The 22,872-nt window shown below is 44.7% G+C and overlaps 1 protein-coding gene across 1 annotated transcript in view; it reads right to left on the minus strand.

The window, feature by feature from the left end:
- Positions 1-22,872, minus strand: part of csmd2 (CUB and Sushi multiple domains 2) — a gene marked incomplete at both ends in the record, with an annotated part of 362,644 nt that overhangs the window by 131,185 nt on the left and 208,587 nt on the right. The window contains 5 exons of the mRNA XM_080787142.1: positions 1,719-1,906; positions 2,241-2,379; positions 3,620-3,811; positions 4,035-4,237; positions 16,651-16,777. Coding sequence (XP_080643268.1) covers positions 1,719-1,906; positions 2,241-2,379; positions 3,620-3,811; positions 4,035-4,237; positions 16,651-16,777 — 849 coding nt within the window. The remainder of the gene's footprint in view (positions 1-1,718; positions 1,907-2,240; positions 2,380-3,619; positions 3,812-4,034; positions 4,238-16,650; positions 16,778-22,872) is intronic.

Consider the following 22,872-nt stretch of genomic DNA (forward strand, 5'->3'; position numbering starts at 1 on the left):
TTGAACACTGCGTATAAGTCTTGACTCAGAGCTATTTTCGCTGGAGGTGGAGCAGCAGGCTATAGGTGGGGAGCATAGTCTACCTTGCACATCAGTAACTAATTCACACTGTCCCCCTGGCCCTCTGTAAACCAACATGACTGTCCCCCTGGCCCTCTCTAAACCAACATGACTGTCCCCCTGGCCCTCTCTAAACCAACATGACTGTCCCCTCTAAACAAACATGACTGTGCCCCTGGCCCTCTCTAAACCAACATGACTGTCCCCTGGCCCTCTCTAAACCAACATGACTGTCCCCCTGGCCCTCTCTAAACCAACATGACTGTCCCCTGGCCCTCTGTAAACCAACATGACTGTCCCCTGGCCCTCTGTAAACCAACATGACTGTCCCCCTGGCCCTCTCTAAACCAACATGACTGTCCCCTGGCCCTCTGTAAACCAACATGACTGTCCCCTCTAAACAAACATGACTGTGCCCCTGGCCCTCTGTAAACCAACATGACTGTCCCCCTGGCCCTCTGTAAACCAACATGACTGTCCCCCTGGCCCTCTCTAAACCAACATGACTGTGCCCCTGGCCCTCTCTAAACCAACATGACTGTCCCCCTGGCCCTCTGTAAACCAACATGAATGTCCCTCTGTAAACCAACATGACTGTCCCCCTGGCCCTCTGTAAACCAACATGACTGTCCCCCTGGCCCTCTGTAAACCAACATGACTGTCCCCCTGGCCCTCTGTAAACCAACATGACTGGCCCTCTCTAAACCAACATGACTGTCCCCCTGGCCATCTCTAAACCAACATGACTGTCACCCTAGCCCTCTCTAAACCAACATGACTGTCCCCTGGCCATCTCTAAACCAACATGACACACGGTCAGTGAGCAACACTTTGTTGTGACACAGCCACACACATAGCTGTCTATAGGAGTGGTTGTAGCACTCGAAAATCACGGCACACCACCTTTAAAGAATGAAGAATCAACTGTGGTGCGTGTTTCTGATTGCGTGATATGTGCACATTCTGGGTGTTTCATTATGTTCTTTTCTAGTCAGACACTTGTGAAGGCACAGCTCAGTGTAATTACACTCAGGGAAGCCATGGTGCAAATGGGAGGGTTGTGATCAAGACGACACAGCGGAGGGAGCCTGCGGTGTCTCTTTGCACACTGCTAATCTCACTCATATTGGAATTGAAACGAGACAAAGTTAAAAAGGGGAACAAAGCACATAAGGTCGATAAGCTGCACATTCCCACACCACCGGAGGGAGAGTTTAGAGAGACATGAATTGTCTCTTCCATGTTCAAAAGGTCATGCATCACGCACACAGGCACGCCAACCCAGACCTCCACTTTATGGTAGTAATTTCCATTTTGCGTGCTAAACCATACGTGGACAACTGGTGGCCCGGGGGCCCACCTTCACCTTCACTTAATGCTTCCCGCATTTTAATATCGGAATACTGATACTGTATATTACAATTATATGTTACAATTGTAAACATTCAAAGATTATTATTATATGTATTACAATTGTACTGTCTTTTTTATATCCAATGTATTTCCCAATTAAGTTCATAAAGTTAAGTATAACTAAATGCATTTGGAAAAAAAAACTTTTACTTCTCAAGATTCAAAAATAGCAAAATAATAAAACATAAGTTTCAAAGTTCCCAGCCCTGTGCTATACTGAACATAAATCATGCCATGTACTGTACCTGTGTACTGCAGCACAAATCCATTGCTGCTGAGTGACGCGTCGCTGCGGAAGGCCAGGAAGAGCGTGTTGAGGCTGCTCTCGATGCGACTGGGAACGTCCGTGCCATAGAAACTACCCAGCAGGGGGCTGAGGGAGTCCGGCCCGTCGTAGATGTGTAAAAAGTCGTAACTGGGTTCCAGGCTGAACCTATGAAAAAATTAGAATAATACAGAGAAAAGGTGCTTGGAAAATATCTAAGCCTGGGTGAGATGAGAGGTTTGCAAAACACATCGAATTGGCACAATTTGGAAGTAAGTAAACTGATCATTTTTGGGTGCGCTAGGGGGCATCTATAAGCGGTTACATTCGCTAATCTCTTTTTGGATTGCTTATTGCCATAACAGCCTGTAATCTGATTAGGTTTTAAGTGCAATGCGGTATGGAGTCCGAGTGCACTTTGTGTGTGTGTGTGTGTGTGTGTGTGTGTGTGTGTGTGTGTGTGTGTGTGTGTGTGTGTGTGCGCGTCATGAGCAGAGCTTACTGGTTGAAGTTGAGAGCGATGACATAGTCTGGCGTGACGGAGACAGTCCAGTCACACTCCCTGCCATGGGGGTAAGGCTCAGGGTACTCAGGAGATAGGATCAGGCCACTGGGTCCTGTCAGGTTCCCTCCACATGGAGCTACCCACAGAGGACAAAATGGCATTAATAACACAGATAAAAAAAATCACATCTGGAGAGTTCATTCAACTGTTAAACCACTTAAACCCAATTTATCATCATAGCTGGATCGACTAGGCCTGCTCCTGTTTCCCCACCTCTGCATCTTCCTCTAAATATATTTGCCAAAAATAGCAGATCTTCACCAATCACGATACATGAGCTTGTGGATCTGCTATTCTTGCCGGATGTTTGCCCCAAAATAGGGAGGCTGGGGTTAAAGTGTAAAAATGGGTTCAGACACCGGATTGTAGCAGACTATTATTACTCTATTAGGTGTCGGACTCCCCCACGGGTTCATTTGGTTCCATTTATACAGTATACTGTCAGAGTTATGAAATGAGGTTGTCTGTCTGAGAACCACTGGCTTAAATCATTCATCGGAGCAAATGCATGAAATGCTACGCTGACACTCAAAAGACAGTTTAATCAGTGAATGCAGGAGATCCTATATTGAGACACAACTCATGCCTGTTGACACAGCGGTCAACAGGTCCTCACCTGGTCTGCCCACGGCCTCCACTTGTGTTTTCCACCGCAGCTATCAAACCAATTAAGCCAAGCACTGATTGAACAAGGCAGCTAATTATGGCACCTTAATTGCAACTGTTAATGACTTTGCGTCGTTTTCCAGAGCACAACGTTAATGCGATCGCAGTCCTACGACGAACAAAAAGGACAACGGGGAGAGCTGCTGCTGATGGAGGCTGTGTTATTGAGATGGGGGGCTAATCAGATCTCTGTGTCTGTCGATGTGAGCTCAGATGATGTCTAGGGGTCAGGCCAATTGGGCAAGCCACTTAAGATTCACTTCAGGACTCTATAAAAATGGCCGTGTCTGGGAATATGAGCCACGTTTACAATGCCTCCCTATTCTTTCAGGCAAATGGCAGAAGTCTCGAGGCTGCATTAAACGGCGACACCGTCGTGCAGTATACAGCACGACATACCTAATCAGATTATGCCGCTTTTAGTATTCTATAACATTCCACCATCATATTTAAGCCGAGAAGCAGAAATTCCATTATCAATGATTCCTTGCCATGTTGTGTTATGTGTTATGCCATGTATATGTCATGACATGCAGGCAAACATTAGTCATTGACAATAATCAGCTTAGCGTTGCTGCAGACGGTATTCTGGAGCAGAGCATGTCTGAACATGTGGGCATAATGGGCGTCTGTGTGCAGTAGACCTTTACCTGAGCAGGTCGGAGGGTCCGGCTGCCAGAAGAAGCGGCTGTTGATCTCGGTGCAGGTGATCTTGCTGGCCCCCTGCAGCACGTAGCCGGGGTCGCACTGGAAGAGCACGGGGTCACCGGGCTCCCGGCTGTCGCCGCTGCGCGTGCCGTTGGCGGGCGTGCCCGGGTCGTTGCAGGAGGTCGCCGTGGACACTACACACACAGACGTAGGAGCATAGTGGTCACGGCCATTGAACTGTATGAGTATGACCGTGTTTGTATGAGAGCGCTGGACACTCAAAGTTCAGAAGTGTCTCTCTCTCTCTGTCATTGTCTGTGTAGACCCACACCCTGTGTATACAAGCACAATGAACACGTGCGCCCACTCACACACACACACACACACACACACACACACACACACACTCTCTCTCACCAGAGAACTGCATGGCGAAGCCCTGCTTGCTGGTGAAGAAGTCGGTGGTGAACTGGAGGCTGACGGTGTTGAAGGTGCTGTGGGCGTCCGGCGGCAGCGCCGAGCCGCTCAGCTCCCTCAGCGGGACGCCTCCCTCCTGAGGGCCGTCCCAAATCCGCAGGACGTCGTGTACCTCCTCCGTGTGGAACACCAGGAAGTGGAGGCTGCGTGGGCGCGCACGGGGGGGGTGGATTGGGGATACAAAGACAGATAAGCAACGAAGGACAATTTTTATGTTGAAAGGAGCTCAGATGACGGATAACTGGAAGTTAAGAACGAAACCGGCAGAATTACAAAAGAAGGATACGGTTCAAAATTTAATGGAAGTTTTCTTATCGTGAGTGAGTCAGATAGACAAATGAGGCTGTGAGGGGAAGTAAAATGGAGAGAGTGGGATATTGTTATAGAATGTATTAAGGGGAGCAGAGATGTAGAAGGTTTAATGGACGATCCGCAATGTCAGCCAAGTCCAGGCTTCTCTTCTGCATTATGTTTTCTTTTTCTTTTTTATGGCATTCAGGTCTAGACATCAGGATGATGATGATGCTGTCAGAATATGTATCCAGGCTTAGACAGCTGTCTGCTTGCCTGGCTGGTGGTCCACTAGAGAACTGTCAAATCGAGTGTGCGTGGGTGCACACGCACTTGCACACCCCCACCCCAACCCACCCACCCACCCGCGCACACACACACACACACGCATGCACACAAACACGCACGCACACACACGCACGCGCACGCACGCACAAGCACACAGTATGCTTGTCCATAATAAATTCATAAATAATACTTAATGTTTCCATGGCGGGAGAATAACAATGAGGGACCTACTGTAAATATGATATTCCTACAACAGATGGGAAGCCGACGCTATTCAATTATTGTTGGCATTCACCACTCAATATAAGAGCAGCATCTGTCAACAACAGACTGCAGGGTCCCCATTTAGACATTTTGGAGCAACATTCTGAGCAGGCTTCACTTACAGCACAGTCTGGGAGAGTTACTTAAAAATACTGTATGTTAAACAGCCAATTCTGGAGCCATGTTTAACATATTCAAAGCATATACGAAATTGGTTCATGCATCCATTTGGACACATTCCATGCAGAGAAACCATATTTTGTCCCACTTCTGGAGCTTTTAATTTGAACATAAGGATAAAAAGGTGCATGCCCGGAATTCACCCCAGTTGCCCCCAGTTTGAAGACATAACCTTGGTGTGTAAATTTTGAGGCAAACATTCAGTGAAAATATTTACAGTATAATCACGTCATGTAGGCTATACTAGTTAAACTAACAATAATGAAACGAGTGTTATACCAAAACATCTATTGAGGTGTAGGCTGATAAAAGGCTGACACATAATAATTGTATCTATCCCAAAATATTATTTAATACATATACATATTGTTGACTGTGCTGAAAAAAAATGCCCTTCTTATACTTTTGAAACTTGATATTTTGTATTTTATTTCCACACTAGCGCCATACATACCACTATCCAAATGCAGTTCACATTGCACAACAGGACAACACATTGACAAGACACCACATTGACTGGTGTATTTTGGGAATATGCATAGACAAGGAGACACACAGCAGTGACCTGTCTGACCGCAGAGAGCACTGGTGGTCAGGTGGAAACGGCAGACAGGTGGACCATTACACAAGTTATGGGTGACCGGGTGCTGCCTCATGGTGCCTCTATACGCAGTGGTGAAAAGTACTTTTACTTAAGTACTGTACAATTTTGAGGATTTCCAATTTTCCATATACTTTTACTTCTACTCCACTACGTCTCAGAGGCAAATATTATACTTTTTTTTTACACCACTACAATTATTTGAAAATGTACAGTAGTAGTTACGTATAGTTACTATTTACTTTGTAGACAAAAAATACATTTAAACTATTAAACTTTGGCTAATTGAAAATAGCCGATCTACAAGCTCACAACTTGTTGCGATGACATGCGTTCTGAGCTTGTATATCCGATATTTTCAAACGTTTTTTTTATGAATTGTACGTTATGATACCTTGTGGAATGGGACATTCTGCACAATGCACAATGAGTACTTTTATTTTTCATACCAATACTATCCTACTTTTAGTTACTCTAATCTTACTACTTTTAGTTTACTAGTTAAGTAAATTTGGGACTCCGGACTTGCACTTGTAACAGTATTTGAGTATTTCCACATTGCAGCATTGGTACAAAAGGTGTATTACTTTTCCCACCAGTGCTTTTACAGTATGTGCATGGCTTTGTGTGCCTTCAACTGGATCCTTGGTGGAATGACACAGGGGGGGAAACAGTGTTGGTCAGCGGAACCGAGTAAGCGTGACTCAAACCGTTATGCTTACCGCACAGAAAGTAGAAAAATCCTCAGTAAAACACTATACTATCGATGTAAAAAGAAAAAATGCTCTGTATAATTCCACACACCGACGATGGGGGAAAACCGGTCGCACTCAAGCGTCACGAAACAGAATGACTTGTTGTGGGAGGAAATGGCATTAGATTATAGCATCAAGAGTATGGCCATCATCTAGGGATTAATAAACTCATCTACAATTTAACGTGATCCCCCCCTGTCTCCGAGGGGTTTACAGTAGCTAAACTAACATAGGAGGAAATAATGCACATACTATTCGCACCATTCCTCTCCCCATGTACCGTATATGTTCTGCTGGGGCGTTGCAGAGATGCAAAGAGAGTGCCACTCCCATGCATTAAAGCTTTGAGCCTATAGGCAATGAGCGAACACAGACACACACACACACACACACACACACACACACACACACACACACACACACACGTGTGCACGCACACACACACACACACACACACACACACACACACACACACCAAACTCAGCTGACAGAGGAAATCATGGATGCTTGATGAAATGTTGGTATTGATACCACCACGGCCCCACCCCCTCTCTACAAAACCATGCCTTGAGCTATAGCTGACGCAGAGGAAACCCAACAGCCCACTGTTCTGTTGGCATCAGCAACAAGTCCCCATCCTTTCTGCATAATTGGTGTCAGAATGCAACTCCCATACTGTCGGATGTTTGAGATGCGCCCGAGGCTACTCAACAACAGCATGCAGTGCGTGTGTGTGTGTGTGTGTGGTGTGTGTGTGTGTGTGTGTGTGTGGTGTGTGTGTGTGTGTGTGTGTGTGTGTGTGTGTGGCTTGCACACGTGTGTGTATTCTGTGTACATGACCTACTTGACAAGTCCTGCCGTGCAGCATGTGGATGAGCCGTGTATATAAAAATCCAAACAAACGTGGACAAGTGTGCACATACAGTACATTCATGTATACAGTGGATACTCACGGCCACGTTCAAGTGCACAGAATGAATGCACAGAGAAAGAAACCCGGGGCCACAAACACCTCTTCATCTTTTTGAGAACATCACAGACAGCATGTTTGTGTGGATGATTATGTACACATGGTCTTAGAACTATAGCACAAACAGCTAATCCCATCCACAGCCTTATTATCCCCCTGCTTAGAGAGCGCTCCCCCGAACTCACTCAAGCGTGAACGGGCCATTTCAAACAATCATTTGAAAGTTGAAGATGATGGAATATTATTATTGTGAATCTAAAAACAATAGTGTCTCACAACACAAAACACACATATGTATTAACAGAATGTCCAGTATTTACAGTAGCTGGTGATAGTAAGTAGCAGTGTGTGTCATTTGTTCTGCCTGCAGGCGAACCCCCTTTCTTTTTCCCCAAATCTGACCTTTAGTACTGACTGTCCACACAGTGTGTTGCCAGTGAAAGGCTCAGACTCTTGTATTCAGAGTCAGATTTAGCCTCAGAACCCAAAACTAACAAATATGTACACAATTTCATGCTGTATACAGTGTATTGGAAAACATAAATAAAATTCTTCTACATTCTCTAATTGTGTAGACTTCTTGTAAGTAATGCAGAAGTTTAACAATAATCTAACTCTTTGTAAAAAATGAAACCAAATGGACTTTCATTCCACACTCTCAAATAAGGGTCCATTTGGTACCAACTCTCCATCATTTAGCTGGGGACCACCTAGAGTCCCCTCAAGGACCACTGGTTGAGAACCACTGCTCTAGTCTATGCAGTAAAAGAATGCAGTGTGCATTTAACTTGGAGTGATCTCAAATGAACATGGCAGGTATTACCGTTTATTTTTATATCTTTTCTTCTTTCTCTGTACATCATGTCATTGCCAGAGCCCAGAACCAATTAATCATTCAGACAACGTTCTCAAATTCAGTTCAATAAATCAATTCCCAACATGTACGTTATGTAATGATTATCTAATGTTCTTTTTTCTTAAAAAAAAAGAATCATTCCCAGAAACAGCCTGACATGGGACCTGCAGTCGGAAGAGAGACTGCTCCCACTTACTTCTTTTTGGCTGACTGGTGACATTCCAATAGTGCTTTGAAAATGCAGTAATATATTACTTTAATCACTGGATAATATTGTTTTCTTTCTCATTACTTGATCCACAGAAGTAATTTGTCATCATCATTACCATTTATTCAATTAAATATCAACATTAATCAATAGCCTTGATTCAAAGATGTTATTAATCAAACATATGCAATTAGTTATACTTCTTTAACACACTAATGTGATTCATGTCATTTATACCATTCATGCGAACAAAATAAATCATTTGATTTGATAATTAGATTAACTTCCTTGATAATTAGATTAACTTCCTTCTCTCACACAAACTAACTTCATGTCCTCTTTCACTACATCTTCTCTTTGGTCTTCCTCTAGGCCTACTGCCTCAACATCCTTCTACCAATATACTCACTATCCCTCCTCTGTACGTGTCCAAACCATCTCAGTCTGGCCTCTCTGGCACTGTCCCTCTGATGTACTCGTTCCTGATCATATCCTCCTTGTTACTCCCAGAGAGAACCTCGACATTTTAGTCTCTGCTACCTCCAGCTCTACTTGCTGTCTTTTCCTCAGTGCAACCGTCTCTAAATACAACATAGCTGTTCTCACCACCATCTTGTACACCTCCCCTTTCATGCTTGCCGATACCTTCCTATCACCCATCACACCTGCCACTTTTCTCCAGCCATTCCATCCTGCTTGCACTCATTCTGCACCTCTTTTCCACACTCTCCATTGCTCTGGAATGTTGACCCCCAAGTACTTAAAGTCATCCACCTTCTTCACGTCTACTCGTTCTAACCTCACTGTTCCACTTGGGTTCCTCTCATTCTCACACACGTATTCTCTCTTGCTGAATACCTCCATTTCTCTCCTTTTACAGGGCATATCTCCACCTCTCTAGATGTTCCTCTACGTGCTCACTGCTCTCACTACAGATCACAATGTATAGTCTGCAAACAACATCATGGTCCATGGGGATTCCTGTCTAACCTGATGAATTCCAGTCATGGCCAAAACGTTGTGCCACTATATGTCAGTGTTTAACCCATTTTGGGCGGGAACCCCTTTTGGTGTTTTAAACATTGTTAGAATTTAGCTATTGAAAAATAGCAGATCTACAAGCTCATAGCCCGCCACAGCGCTACGAGCTTGTAGGTCTGCTATTTTGGAAAAATCGTAAAAATGGGGCGCAAATCATTGAATATATATTCTTTCAAAGTGAATGTTTTTAACTCAGGTCTAAATGGGTAAATATAAATAAAACACTGTGGAGCAGAGCTGTTGGTGCGGACTTCCATTTATTTTACACCGATTCCTGTCTAACCTCGTCTGTCAGCCTGTCCATGACCATGGCGAACAAGAAGGGGGCAGGGCTCAGTGCTGATCCGTGATGCAGACACACAATACCACAGTTCCTCTCTTGGCACCCTATCGTATGCTTTCTCCAGATCCACAAAGACACAATGCAGCATCCCTCTGACCTTCTCTGAACTTCTCTGTCAACATCCTCTCAAAGAAAATATTGCATCTGTCGTACTCCTTTCCTTGGCATGAAACCTGCTGCTCAGAAATGCTCACCTCTCTGCCCTTATAGTCTAGCTTCCACTACTCTTTCCCATAACTTCATTGTATATCATCTTTATCCCTCTGTAGTTTCCACAACTCTGCACGTCACCCTTGTTCTGAACACTCCAGCACCAGCACACTTCTCCATTCCTCAGGCATCCTTTCATTCTCTAAGATCCTGTTGAACGACCTAGTCAAAAATTCCACCTGCCTTTCCACACTTCATTCTCTTCAATGCCTGTGTACTTTTTGTTGCAAATGTTAAATATTCAATACGTCAGTGTGTGTGTGTGTGTGTGTGTGTGTGTGTGTGTGTGTGTGTGTGTGTGTGTGTGTGTGTGTGTGTGTGTGTGTTTGTGTGTGCGCGCGCTGAAAAGGAGTGAGGCGGTTTCTGGAATTTTCATGAGGAACAGGCAATTATACATGAGACGGCATCAACGCAGCACATGTTGGACTCCCGCGCATCGTCGTCAGAATTTAGAAACCACATGATATAATGTTAGTCATGTACCAAATTGAGAGCCAGGGTGACGAAACTGAACTGAAGAATAGGAAAGAAGAGCGCAAGGGAGTAAGAGGAGTGATTGACGGAATCATACAGTGGAGAGAAAAGAAAAAATACTTATTCTGGTTGCTTTTCGTTTGAGACCTATATTCTATAGCAAAACCGCCCCTGACACTCTTGGTGAGTGAAGGAGGGGCAGTTACAGACACAGTGGAAGGTGGAGAGAGAGAGAGAGAGAGAGAGAGAGAGAGAGAGAGAGAGAGAGAGAGAGAGAGAGAGAGAGAGAGCGAGAGAGAGAGAGAGAGAGAGAGAGAGAGAGAGAAGAGGAATGGGGGTGTATTGAGAATAGATTGCTATTGGCAGTATAGTTGCAACCTCTCTGCATCTCTCTCTCCCTCTCTAAGATAAGACCAGTGGTTTTATGCTTATCTTGTACGTCTCTTTCAACAGCCAAAACCCTAGTGGTGCCAATATCCACTAATCTGTGTGTACTTTGTTTCTCTCCCTGCTGCTTCTTTTCTCCTCTCTGTGTCACTGTGCAGGATCTGTAATGCAGGGCGGGCCCCTAATGCTACAGCAAGCTCTGTAAGTAACACAGACCCAAAACAGGCAAGCCTCAATGCTACAGCAATATCCGGAAAGAATCCCAGTTAAAGCTAGATCTGTTAACAGACCGCAAAACCCGTAGAGCTTCACCTCACAGCCAGTTTCTGAAAGTAAAAATCCCATCCCTTTCCTCTGCAGAGGATTTCATTAAGACACAGACATACCTCAAGCCCCCACACCCCCTTGTGCCGCACCCAACAGAATCAAATGTTTTATGGTCACGATTCACCATGGATTCTGCTTGGCTTGATTCCAGGCTTAAAATCCTCAATACAAGGATTTTCTGAAATGTCTATGTTGAACTGAATGGGATTTCTGTCGGTGGAAACTACACCGGCAAAAACAAAACATGGCCACCACTATTACCATCCACTGCTACACCAAGTACTGTGAATGAAAATAAGGGTCATATTAGTGTTTTACAGGGGAGAGAAAATAACAGGTTGACGTATAGTGCAGCGAAAATTGTTTTTTACACCCCAAGGATTTAAAAATAATGTCTTTGTTTTGTAGAATGATACACATGCTCTTTTGCATCTGATCGCTCTCGTCTGGACTCGTCCCAGTTCTTAACAAGACAAAATGGCCCCGGTGAATGTCGTGAAGAGACGAGAAGGAGCGGAGAAGGACGGGAAGCACATCCTCAGTTCTGTTTTGTATTCACTCAAGTGGACCAGACTGAGTCCCTCTTAATTCAATCAATGTCTGTGTGTGTGTCTGTCTGTGTGTCAGTCTGTCTGTCTGTGTGTCAGAAACACTGTCATAGCTCCACACTGCCTGCACCAAATCACTCCCACTTTTCACACATAATTTACCATAATAATATATGGAGGTCTTCACGAAGCCCTTTTTTCGATTTGACACATTAATGATTATAATTAATGTATTAGTGAATTAAAAATGTGAAAACGCACCCAGGGCGCAGTACCCCCCGTGGCAACGGGTAAGGGCTAGTGAATGTAAAGACTGAGTCCCTCTCATATGAATGTAAAGTATTGAGCCTATAGGAACTGGGAAGAGATGGTGAACAACATTGTGCTGTTGTTCAGATCAGTGTGTTTGAGAGTGCGTGCTGCCCTTGCCCCCTTGACACTTAAGTATGCATGTTTGCATACTTAACAACTTGCAGAGTTCACAGATGCTTCAATAGCATAACATTTGCTTTCGTGGTGGTGAAATGTCTTTAAAAAATTCCTGCAAGTTGTCCCCCTTTCCAAAGACACCACATTCTTGACTCGGGAACCTTGCCGTTCTTGAGTAATGAACGGATAGATCTTGGCGCGTCATGCTAAGCTCGACACCATTTAATACATGAGGACGTGCGCCGCATATACGGTGGTCCCTGAGGGAGTCTGCATCAGCTAGGAGGGCCACGCTGCTTGCAAACACCAGGGAACACAAATGAATGGACACGCTGGGAATAAATCAGTGTGCGTTTGTCATTGCAAAACCTACACCCGGACATCTGAATGGACCAGTGGGAAAAAATAAAGAAAACTACACCCGGACATCTGAATGGACCAGTGGGAAAAAAATAATATGTTGACGTGGTGGCTTTACCATTCAACTTCTGTTGTCAAAGCAGAGCCATTAAGAGACGTCAAACATCATCTCAGCATGGCACTAGCTTGATATTTTACAATGGGCGGAAGATAAAAGCAAGAGTGTATACTATATACTCATGAAAGCAAAGGGATGCATTTATGGAATTAGCAACAGATACTGTAATTGTACATGCTGCTCTCATCACTTATAGTATGTACAGTTCATAAACAGAGCTCAAAACATCTCCTAATGGACACACACATAGCCTGAACTTGAACACACTGCACACTGTTAACAGCTATGTCAGCTTCATGATCATCAAGTGAGGGTTTTCCAACATTTTCATGTCAAGGAACCACACATTGACACATGCATTTAGCCGCATACACCCATCTGAAATTATTTTGTGCCAAGATTTGTGATATGTTCGTGATTTCTATAAAATATAGCAGATCTACAGGCTCAAAACACCTTCCATTGCAATGCATTATGGGATTGTAAATCTGATATTTTCAAATAGCTATAGACTAGTGGTTACACGATTCAAAGTGGGGTCACCGGATCTCTCTCGAAACACTGCTCTATTACTTTTTTTTCTTACATAACTTAATTTAGCAGTCTCAGGTCAAGTTGTTCAAATGGCTCTTCTACTTTATAACTTGTTGACAAACCTTGACTCGTTATCACCGAACCCTCCCCCAGTTGCCACCATCCACAATATTGTCATATCTGCGCTCTTTCAAATCCATACTGGAATCCTTCAATGAATCCTCTTATTTCTCTGGTGAGTGGGCGCCACGGTACAGTACAGTATACAGTAAGGCATTCAATGTCGTTTGGCATGACTCCCGTTCGCTCACACATGCATGCTCAACACAGTGATTAGCGTGCTAGCTTTGGGGTACGGCGTTTGGGAGACAAGCGGTCCCTGACCTAATGCATTGTAAATGCCTTCTCAATAATGGATGCTGTTGGTTGCGATCAAAGCTATATAATGTGACATATACAGTATGTGACACAACCTGCACAAGGATGCCAGGGACCCAGAGGTGTGAAGTCACTAATGAAGCTATGATCACTGCAGAGGTCTGGTGCTGTTGAGCCTGATTTATACTTTGTTGCACAACGGCGTCGCACACCTAAAAACTAGCAGACCTACAAGCTCACAATGTGCACCAACGCGTCCCGCTGCATGTGAGACCTACAAGCTCACAATGTGCACCAACGCGTCCCGCTGCATGTGAGACCTACAAGCTCACAATGTGCACCAACGCGTCCCGCTGCATGTGAGACCTACAAGCTCACAATGTGCACCAACGCGTCCCGCTGCATGTGAGACCTACAAGCTCACAATGTGCACCAACGCGTCCCGCTGCATGTGAGACCTACAAGCTCACAATGTGCACCAACGCGTCCCGCTGCATGTGAGATTGCCTTGTGGGGCTGTTATTGTCAGCGTGCGACACTGTCGTGCGTCAGAGCATCAAATAAGCTTACGGCGACATGCAAATGCGCAATTTGTCGGGTAGCACCGGCAAACACATAAGGCAGGCACATAGTGATAATGAGGGCACACAGTACACGCATGTGTGTAGACACCCACACACAAACGTGTCATCGTGCACACACACACACTCGCGCAGTATGGAAGGCATATGCAGTGTAATATGTAACATGCATCTACATAATGTCCATGATGAAGAACAAAGCAATCTGCAGCAGCCAAGCTTGAATCCCACACACAGACACAGTATGCACATGGACACAAGGCTCCCTAGTGTCATGCTGATGACTGTGAGCCCCCGCAGTAATACTCAATGTGAGCTGTTCGAAAGGGGCCGAAAACACTGTTGCCATGCCACCCATCCATGACCTCGCTTTAGTGAGGAGAGGAATACACCTATTGGATATTTTTGAGAATAAATAGGCCTTTTCAGCGATTGACCTGGCTTGTAATTCATTTTCATTGAGAGAAAAAGCAAGCGGGCGGGCAGGCAGGCAGGCCGAAATAGGAGACGGCAGGAATCTGACAGGCGAAACGACAAGCGGGCACACTCCCGTGAAACTGCCACGTCCGCGCTCAACACGCCCCGCCATGTAACGACAGCTGAAATCCCTTGAGCATTTTCTACGCGATGCGCTAGGTTTGAGGGTACATTATGGTTCCACTTAGTGCTAAAATACATAGACAAATAGGTATATAAAGGGAACCTTGACATATTCATGTTTATTTTTAAATTGTATAAATAGGTGTAGCTTAGGCTTCATACTACTCCTTTTCGAACAATTGTACTATATTTTGTTTTGCCTTTTTTTCCTTTAATGTATTATTGTATATTTTGTATTTTTATGGTATTTAAAAGAGTTAGAAATAAACAAACAATCATTCATTCATAAGTGTTAGCCAAGAGGCCGGGATCCATTTGCAGCGATCAAGAGGGATTCATCACACGATGAACTTGGCCTATAAAGTTTGAAGGGCAAATGGAAGAGTGTATATTGCGTGTGTGTGTGTGTGTGTGTGTGTGTGTGTGTGTGTGTGTGTGTGTGTGTGTGCGTGGCAGTGGGCACAGGCGGGTGTGTGGCGTTGCGGTGTCATTGGTGGGCAGAGGTGAGCTGAAGTGAGCAGCTTGGTAAACAGCCCAATTATGATAACTTCTCGCCAATTAAGGGCACTCTCGCCACCTGCCAGACTTCATGCAAAATTACACTGGCAAAATGCGACATTACCTGGGACACCCTTATGAGCGGGGAAGGGAGTGGATGGATGGGGTCACTCGCAGAGCGAGTACACACACACACACACAGGTGGGCAGGCAGGGCGCGCACGTGCTCGCACACACACACACACACACACACACACACACACACACACACACACACACACACACAGGCCAATAAGTATCACTGACTCACTTTGGTCGTTGAAAGCCGAAACGCTTTGAAACCCCTGAACCAACTTTGCCCAACTCCAGGCTTTTAGTAAATGGTAAATGGTGCATTTATATAGCGCCTTTATCCAGGGCGCTTTACATAGATGGTGCATTACATTAACCCATTCTCACACACATTCATACACCAAAGGCAGCAGAAACCATGCAAGGCACCAACCAGCACATCAGGAGCAATTTGGGGTTCAGCGTCTTGCTCAAGGACACTTGGACACTAACTCTGGGGGAGCCCAGGTTCGAACTGGCAACCTTGCTGTTACCATCCAGCCACTCTACCCCTGAGCCACCGCCGCCCATTAGTGAATGAATGAATGAATGAATGAATGAATGAATGAATGAATTAATGAATGAATGAATGCCATGGTTTCATAATAAATGCTGCTGCAAATTGACCATATTCACACAGGAGCCATTTTGCTCTTACCAAACAAAACAAAAACAGAAAATGAATGAATACTGGCCAAACACTAGAACCCTGTGAGCTTGTAGATCAACGTCTGGTGAAGAGATTTGGTGTAGAGGGAGAAAATGAGGGAGCATAAGGATAAACCACCGTTGGTCAAGTAAGTTGAAAGGGTTTATCATATCACTGCTGTCGGGAAGAAACCACCTAACTCCAAAATGTTCCATTTACTCCATTTTTCATGTACAATGTTTCAGGAAAACAAAGCAATACTGCCTCATCAAAGTTGGTGCTGTGACTTTATATATTGTCAACTACCTGCATGAGAGGTGGAGGAGTTAGTTGCTTTAGCAGACAGTTTGAGGGTCCACTGGAGTTAGGGTTTTGTCCGAAGCACTTTGTACTACTTTTCATTGGTTCAAAAACACACATACACAAAGGGTGTTCAATACAATATAGCACTGATTTATGAAAAAAAAAAAATAATAATAATAAAACCTCGGCAGCAACAAATTATACAAAACAATAAAAGCATGTAAAACCACAGACATGAGTGTGTGGACAAACCTGATGGTGCTGCCAGGGGCCGCCTCGATGGTCCACACGCAGTGTAGGTTGTGTTCATACGGAGCCGGGTAGCCCGGGGAGAGGATCCGCCCACTGGGCTCATCCTGGGTGCTGCCACCACACTCAGCTGCATGGGAGAGAGACAACACAACACAGTGAGAGAGATTCATCCTGGGTGCTGCCACCACACTCAGCTGCATGGGAGAGAGACAACACAACACAGTGAGAGAGATTCATCCTGGGTGCTGCCACCACACTCAGCTGCATGGGAGAGAGACAACACAACACAGTGAGAGAGATTCATCCTGGGTGCTGCCACCACACTCAGCTGCATGGGAGAGAGACAACACAACACAGTGAGAGAGAGGAGGGATGAGTGCTGCCACCACACTCGGCTGCATGGGAGAGAGACAACACAACACAGTGAGAGAGATTCATCCTGGGTGCTGCCACCACACTCAGCTGCATGGGAGAGAGACAACCAAACACAGTGAGAGAGAGGAGGGATGAGAGAGAGAGAGAGAGAGGCCAGATTCCAATACCCCAAATCTCGGCCACTCGCTCACTCACACTAGATCACTCCAGCATGACGGTGTTAAGCCCTACACACACCGGCGGCGTCCGACGCGCGTTCACGCCTCGCCTGACGCTCCGATACGCCACTGTTCTATTTTCCAGGCGTGGTCGCGCGGCAACGCCTGTGCCGCGTCGCTGCGCACCCGGTGTGTTGGGCATTATGGTGAAATTGGTGACCTGCCGAAATATGTGACTTATGTGTGCAGGACTTACTTACATAGGTCTATAAATATGTGGCCTAAATACAGCTATTGAACTATAGCTGTACATTCGGACACTGACATTATGTGATTGTCTACATACATGATTGTCACATATTTCAGCAGGACACCAATTCCACCATAACGCCACCATGCTGGAGTGATCGAGTATCAACCATGTCAGTCACGCAATGCATTTCGTCATCTTGTGACGTCAATGATAGCAGGCAGAAGATAATGATGTCGATACGATTGTTGTGTGTGTAATGTGTATGCGTAGAGAGAGAATGATGCGTGCACGTGGGAGTGCTTCCGCGCCTGCGTGCATGCGTGTGTATCTCCTTTCGACTAAGCTAACGCGTTCCACACTATCAAACATCCCGTCTCCTGTGAATTCTGATGCAGGCCGTGTTGTGTTATGAGAAAAGAGCTCATCTGGTACCAACAGCACTCAGGTTTACACAAACAGCGTTTTATGACAAGAAGAGAGATTATACCTTGACTGATGTGACAGGGATATTAAAGTTTAGCTTGAGCCATCAATCAAAGGGGAACATACTGTATTGTGGACGTGCGTGCGTGCGTGCGTGCGACATAGTGGCATGCTATATAGGGGTTGTAATTCTGGTGAGGCTAGCTATGGCCAGTGCATTCTTAGGGTCACGGTGATGGACAATACATCATACCAGGGGAATGGCTTGTCTTGTCACGTTGTCAAGAATACAAATCACTCGCTTGTCACTGGTGTGGGGGCGTGTGCGTGTGTGTGTGTGTGTGTGTGTGTGTGTGTGTGTGTGTTTAACAATAAGGGTCTGTAGATATGACAGTTCTAGTTTCATGGATCAACAAGCAGAGAATCCCTTAATGCCAAATCCCAATGAGCTTGGTCGCACAACAAGCGACGTGAAGACACACATCACACACAGAGAGAGAGAGAGAGGAGAGGGAGGGTGAGAGAGAGACCAATGCAGGGGACACAAGCAGACAATTCTGTCCTCGATTTTAACATTTTGATGACATCTGTCGGGAAGCACTCCACTTTGAGGACCCTAGCTTCCACCGGCCATAAAACCTTTTGACTCTCTATCCTCATTTAAAACCATTGCATGTCTTACAGTATACAGTATGTCTTTCATGTCTTGATGATGAATTGAATACCGGTACATACAATGGAAACGAGGCTTTTTTGTTTCAGCCGATCTACAAGCTCACAATGCGTCACATCGCAACACATTGTGAGCTTGTAGATCACCATAGATGCCATTTTCAAAAGATTTTTTTATACCTTAGAAAACTTGAAACGGGTCATTCTGCACAATGCATACTTTTGGTACTTTTTTATACGTTGGTACTTTTACTCATGTATATTTTGAATACAGGACTTGTACTACTTGTAACGGAGTACATCTACATTGCCGTATGAATACTTTTACTTGAGTAACTAATGTGAGTACTTTTTTCCACCACTGGTATCAGGCATTAAGTAATGCAGATGTTTAACAGTTTAATTTAACTCTTGAGAGCGTAACATGAAACCCATTTGGTTTCATCTTACGCTCTCAAGAGTTAAAGATCTATAAGGGTCCATTTGGTTACCAACTCTCCGTCATTTAGCTGCATGTCATGGGGACCACCTGGAATACTCTCAAGGACCACTGGTGGTCCCCGGACGGACTACTGGTTGAAAACCACTGACCTATGAGACAGACACTGTGTCCAAAACCCCCCCACCCCCGAGCTCTCTCGCACGAACGCATGCATATACACACACACACACACACACACACACACACACTCATGCATTATGCATTGAAACAGCAATAATCACCAGAGCTGCCCTCTGATAGTTTCTGCTGTCAAAGCATAAAGCACACACACACACACACACACACACACACACACACACACACACACACACACACACACACACACACACACACAGGAAACAAAGCCAAGGGGCCTTTCACAAACAGAGAATGTATGACAGAGGGAAGTTGTGATACACATGAAAAGATTGATTTCCCTTCCTCCTTCCTCCATTTTACACGTGTGCACACACACACGCGCGCGCACACGCAATGTTCGGAGGTCTTTGCTGGTTATCCAAAATCCAAACAATTAATTCAAAAACGAATTCAATGATTTATCAAAAGCAAATTTGAAAACAAATGTTTAAGTAGTGAAAATTGCTGCTCTGCTAGCAATATTTTCACTAGCTTGCAGGGTCCCATGGGGAGACATGACATTTCTCTTTTGGGTCTTGAACTAAAACAAAAGGTTTGGGGAGCTGCAGTGCTGTATAACTCTACTCCACACTTAATATGGGTCTCATCCAGGGTTCAGCCTCGGGGCCTGAGTGAAGCCTGATGTACACGTATAGGCTACATACGTCAATTGGCTATTTTCGGTGCTTAACTCCGTTCACTCCACTGGTTCTGTTGTGTTGTATTCACTGCTTTGCCTCAATGACGCAGAAATGGTGCATTAAAAAACATTTAACACGCATGTCCACCACCCCCCCCCCCCCCCCCCCCACTCCTCTCTCAGGCAAGTTGCCTCAGAACAAGGGCCTCTGTTATTTACAATGCAATGCAAACAAGCAAAACATACACACGCTTAACACCGGCAGCTGGCAAGTACCACCGCTGGAGAAAGAGGGGTTTTTGTTGCTTTGCGTAAGGACCTTGTTGTTGTTTTCATGAGGCGGGAGGGAGACGGGCGTCTGGAGTAAAAAAAGGAAACTAAATCAACTCCTGCAACCTCTAGGTATAAGTGGCAGCTCCCTTGATGCTTCTGAAGCGCTGCACTCGCCCCTTCGTTGCTCGTTCCTACAAAGAGACACATCTCCTCCCATACTGTGCTGTGTATGAGCTGTTTGTTAAGGCTGAGCATCCAGCAGAAAGGGAGCACGGAGAGGGCAAGTGTGTTCCCATTTTCCCCCTGACTGTTGTTTATTCCACTATGTAAAATTACCTGTCAGAGGGGGGTGGGGGCGATGGAAAGCAGGTGCCAAGTGCTTTTATTGTAATGGCCCGGTGCAGTGTCACAAACACACCAGGCATGCTGCCTCGCCTCTGCCCCGCACGCAGCGTTCCTGAGTCTGAGAGGATGGGCATTTGTCCCAGTGTTGGTAAAAGTATCCTATACTCACAGTTACACATTAAATGTGTCAATACTGCAATGCAGAAATACTCTGCTACAAGTAAAAGTCTGGTATTCAAAATGTATTTGAGTAATAGTATAAAAGCATTGGTATCAAAATGTAGCCTATACTCAAAGCGCCAAAAGCAGAAAGTATATGCAGAAAAAGTCTAAAATGTATTAAAAAAAATCATTTGAAAAAAACAAATTGAAATAAGTAACTCGTAAATAATGTTTTTAAATATTTGTAGTGGAGTAAAAAGTACAAAATAAGAGTAGAAGTAACAGTATTGAAAATACCCCAGAAAAGTAAAAGATACCTCAAAATTGTACTTGAGCACATGCAGCACTTGAGTAAATGGTTACTTTAGACCACTGCAAACACAGCAGGCTGCAGTCTCATTTCCGCACTGCCCGCAGCGTTTCTGAGTTTGAGAGAATGGCGTCATCCAATAGCCTGGGAGGAACTCAGAAATATGTGATTGTGACTCCACACAAGCAGTGTGAGTGTGTGTGCGCGTGTGCATGTGTGTGAGAGAGAGAGAGAGAGAGAGAGAGAGAGAGAGAGAATTGCATTGTATGGCAGTGAGGTATGGGGTCCCTTATTACAAAGTGATTGGGCAAAATGGGACAAAAATCCAGTTGAGATCCTGCATGCAGAGTTCTGCAAAACTATTATCAGGGTACAAAGAAAATGCCCAAACTCTGCATGCAGGGCTGAATTAGGCCAATATCCTTTACTTCTAAATATAAAATACATACAATAAATACATCACATATTGGAACGAACTCACACAATCACAACACAAACTAGAAACATATTTGGCTCTAAACAGACAGTATACTGTGGCAGACTACCTAACCACAGTAACTGATAAAAACCTGAGAAAGACTTTGACAATGTACAGACTGAGTGATCATAGTCTGGCAATAGAGAAGGGCAGACACAGACAGACCTGGCTGCCCAGAGAGGAGAGGCTGTGCTGTCACTGTGACGACGGAGCTATAGAGACAGAGTTACACTTTTTAACACAATGTAAAAACTACACAAATATTAGAGAGGAGTTCTTCCCAAAATTTGAAACAAATTTCCCAGAATTCCGAAGTATGACAGAAAGGGAAAGATTACCAGTCCTTCTGGGGGAACAGAAAGAATGTGCCGTTTTGGCTGCAAAATATGTGTAGGATGGTTGTGGTGCTTAAAGCAGTGACTTTGTGGGCAGCTTCTACCGTAAATGGAAAAGATAATAAAATCATGACACATATACTAAAATCGCTTGTCAAACTCGTGTTGTGTGGGCATTTGTGAGTGCGAGTGTGTGAGTCAATGTGTGCGTGCACGAGCGAGCGTGTGTGCGTGCGTGGAGTGAAAACCCTGGCATCAGCTCCTTTTCCGTAAAACTTAGATCCTCCGCTGTAACGTTAGCTCTTTGTCCTCCGTTGGCCATGCAGGAAGAACAAGGAACAACAACTAGGTGCCCCCTGTATAGCTGACATGGCGAAGAAGTCTTATTTTAGAATTTGGGGGCATTTGCAGCCGTGATGTGCTACAGATGTGAGGATCTAAAAAAGACACGGCAGCTTGATGTTATTTTGACACCAAATTCAGATTTTAGTTTTAGTCACAGTCTCTTGAATAGTTTTCATTTAGTTTTAGTCACATTTTAGTCACCTGGAATGTTCTGGTGTAAGTTTCATCTATAGAGCGTCGCAGTCCCGTCCCCTTTCAGAACGACGAGTGGCCCAGGAAATAATTCTCCATTCATTTGCTCCATAGGCTTTTCAAAAAGTATTTATATAAAGACGGTTACGCCGCAGACAAAGCCAACTCGGATCGTGACAAATGTTTTGGGCCGATCAAATAATTATAAGAAGAAAAACTAAACAAAGTGTTATTTGTGTAATAGTGAATTATTTGATCGGCCAAAAATAGTGTTTGTTGTCATGATTTGTTACGATCCGAGTTGGCTTTGTCCACCGCGTAACCATCTTTATATACATACTTTTTGAAAAGCCTATGGAGAAAATGAATGGGCCACTCGTCATTCTGAACGCCGTAACGTGAAGCCGTATTGGCTGCATATTCTGAACACTGCAACGTGAAGCCGTATTGGCTGCATATTCTGAACTCCGCAACGTGAAGCCGTGAACATGAGGCAGAGGCACACAAACTGATCATAGCTGTTCATAAACGAGAGCTATTCTGACTGAGTCATTCTAGTTTCTATTTAGTATCGAATGTAGCTGTCCAAAGCCACACCCATTCTTGTTTCTATTTATGACTGTAGCTGCTCACAGCCAAGTC

The sequence above is a fragment of the Protomyctophum bolini genome (genome assembly GCF_963924005.1).
Source record: "Protomyctophum bolini genome assembly, chromosome: 17".
NCBI lineage: Eukaryota > Metazoa > Chordata > Actinopteri > Myctophiformes > Myctophidae > Protomyctophum > Protomyctophum bolini.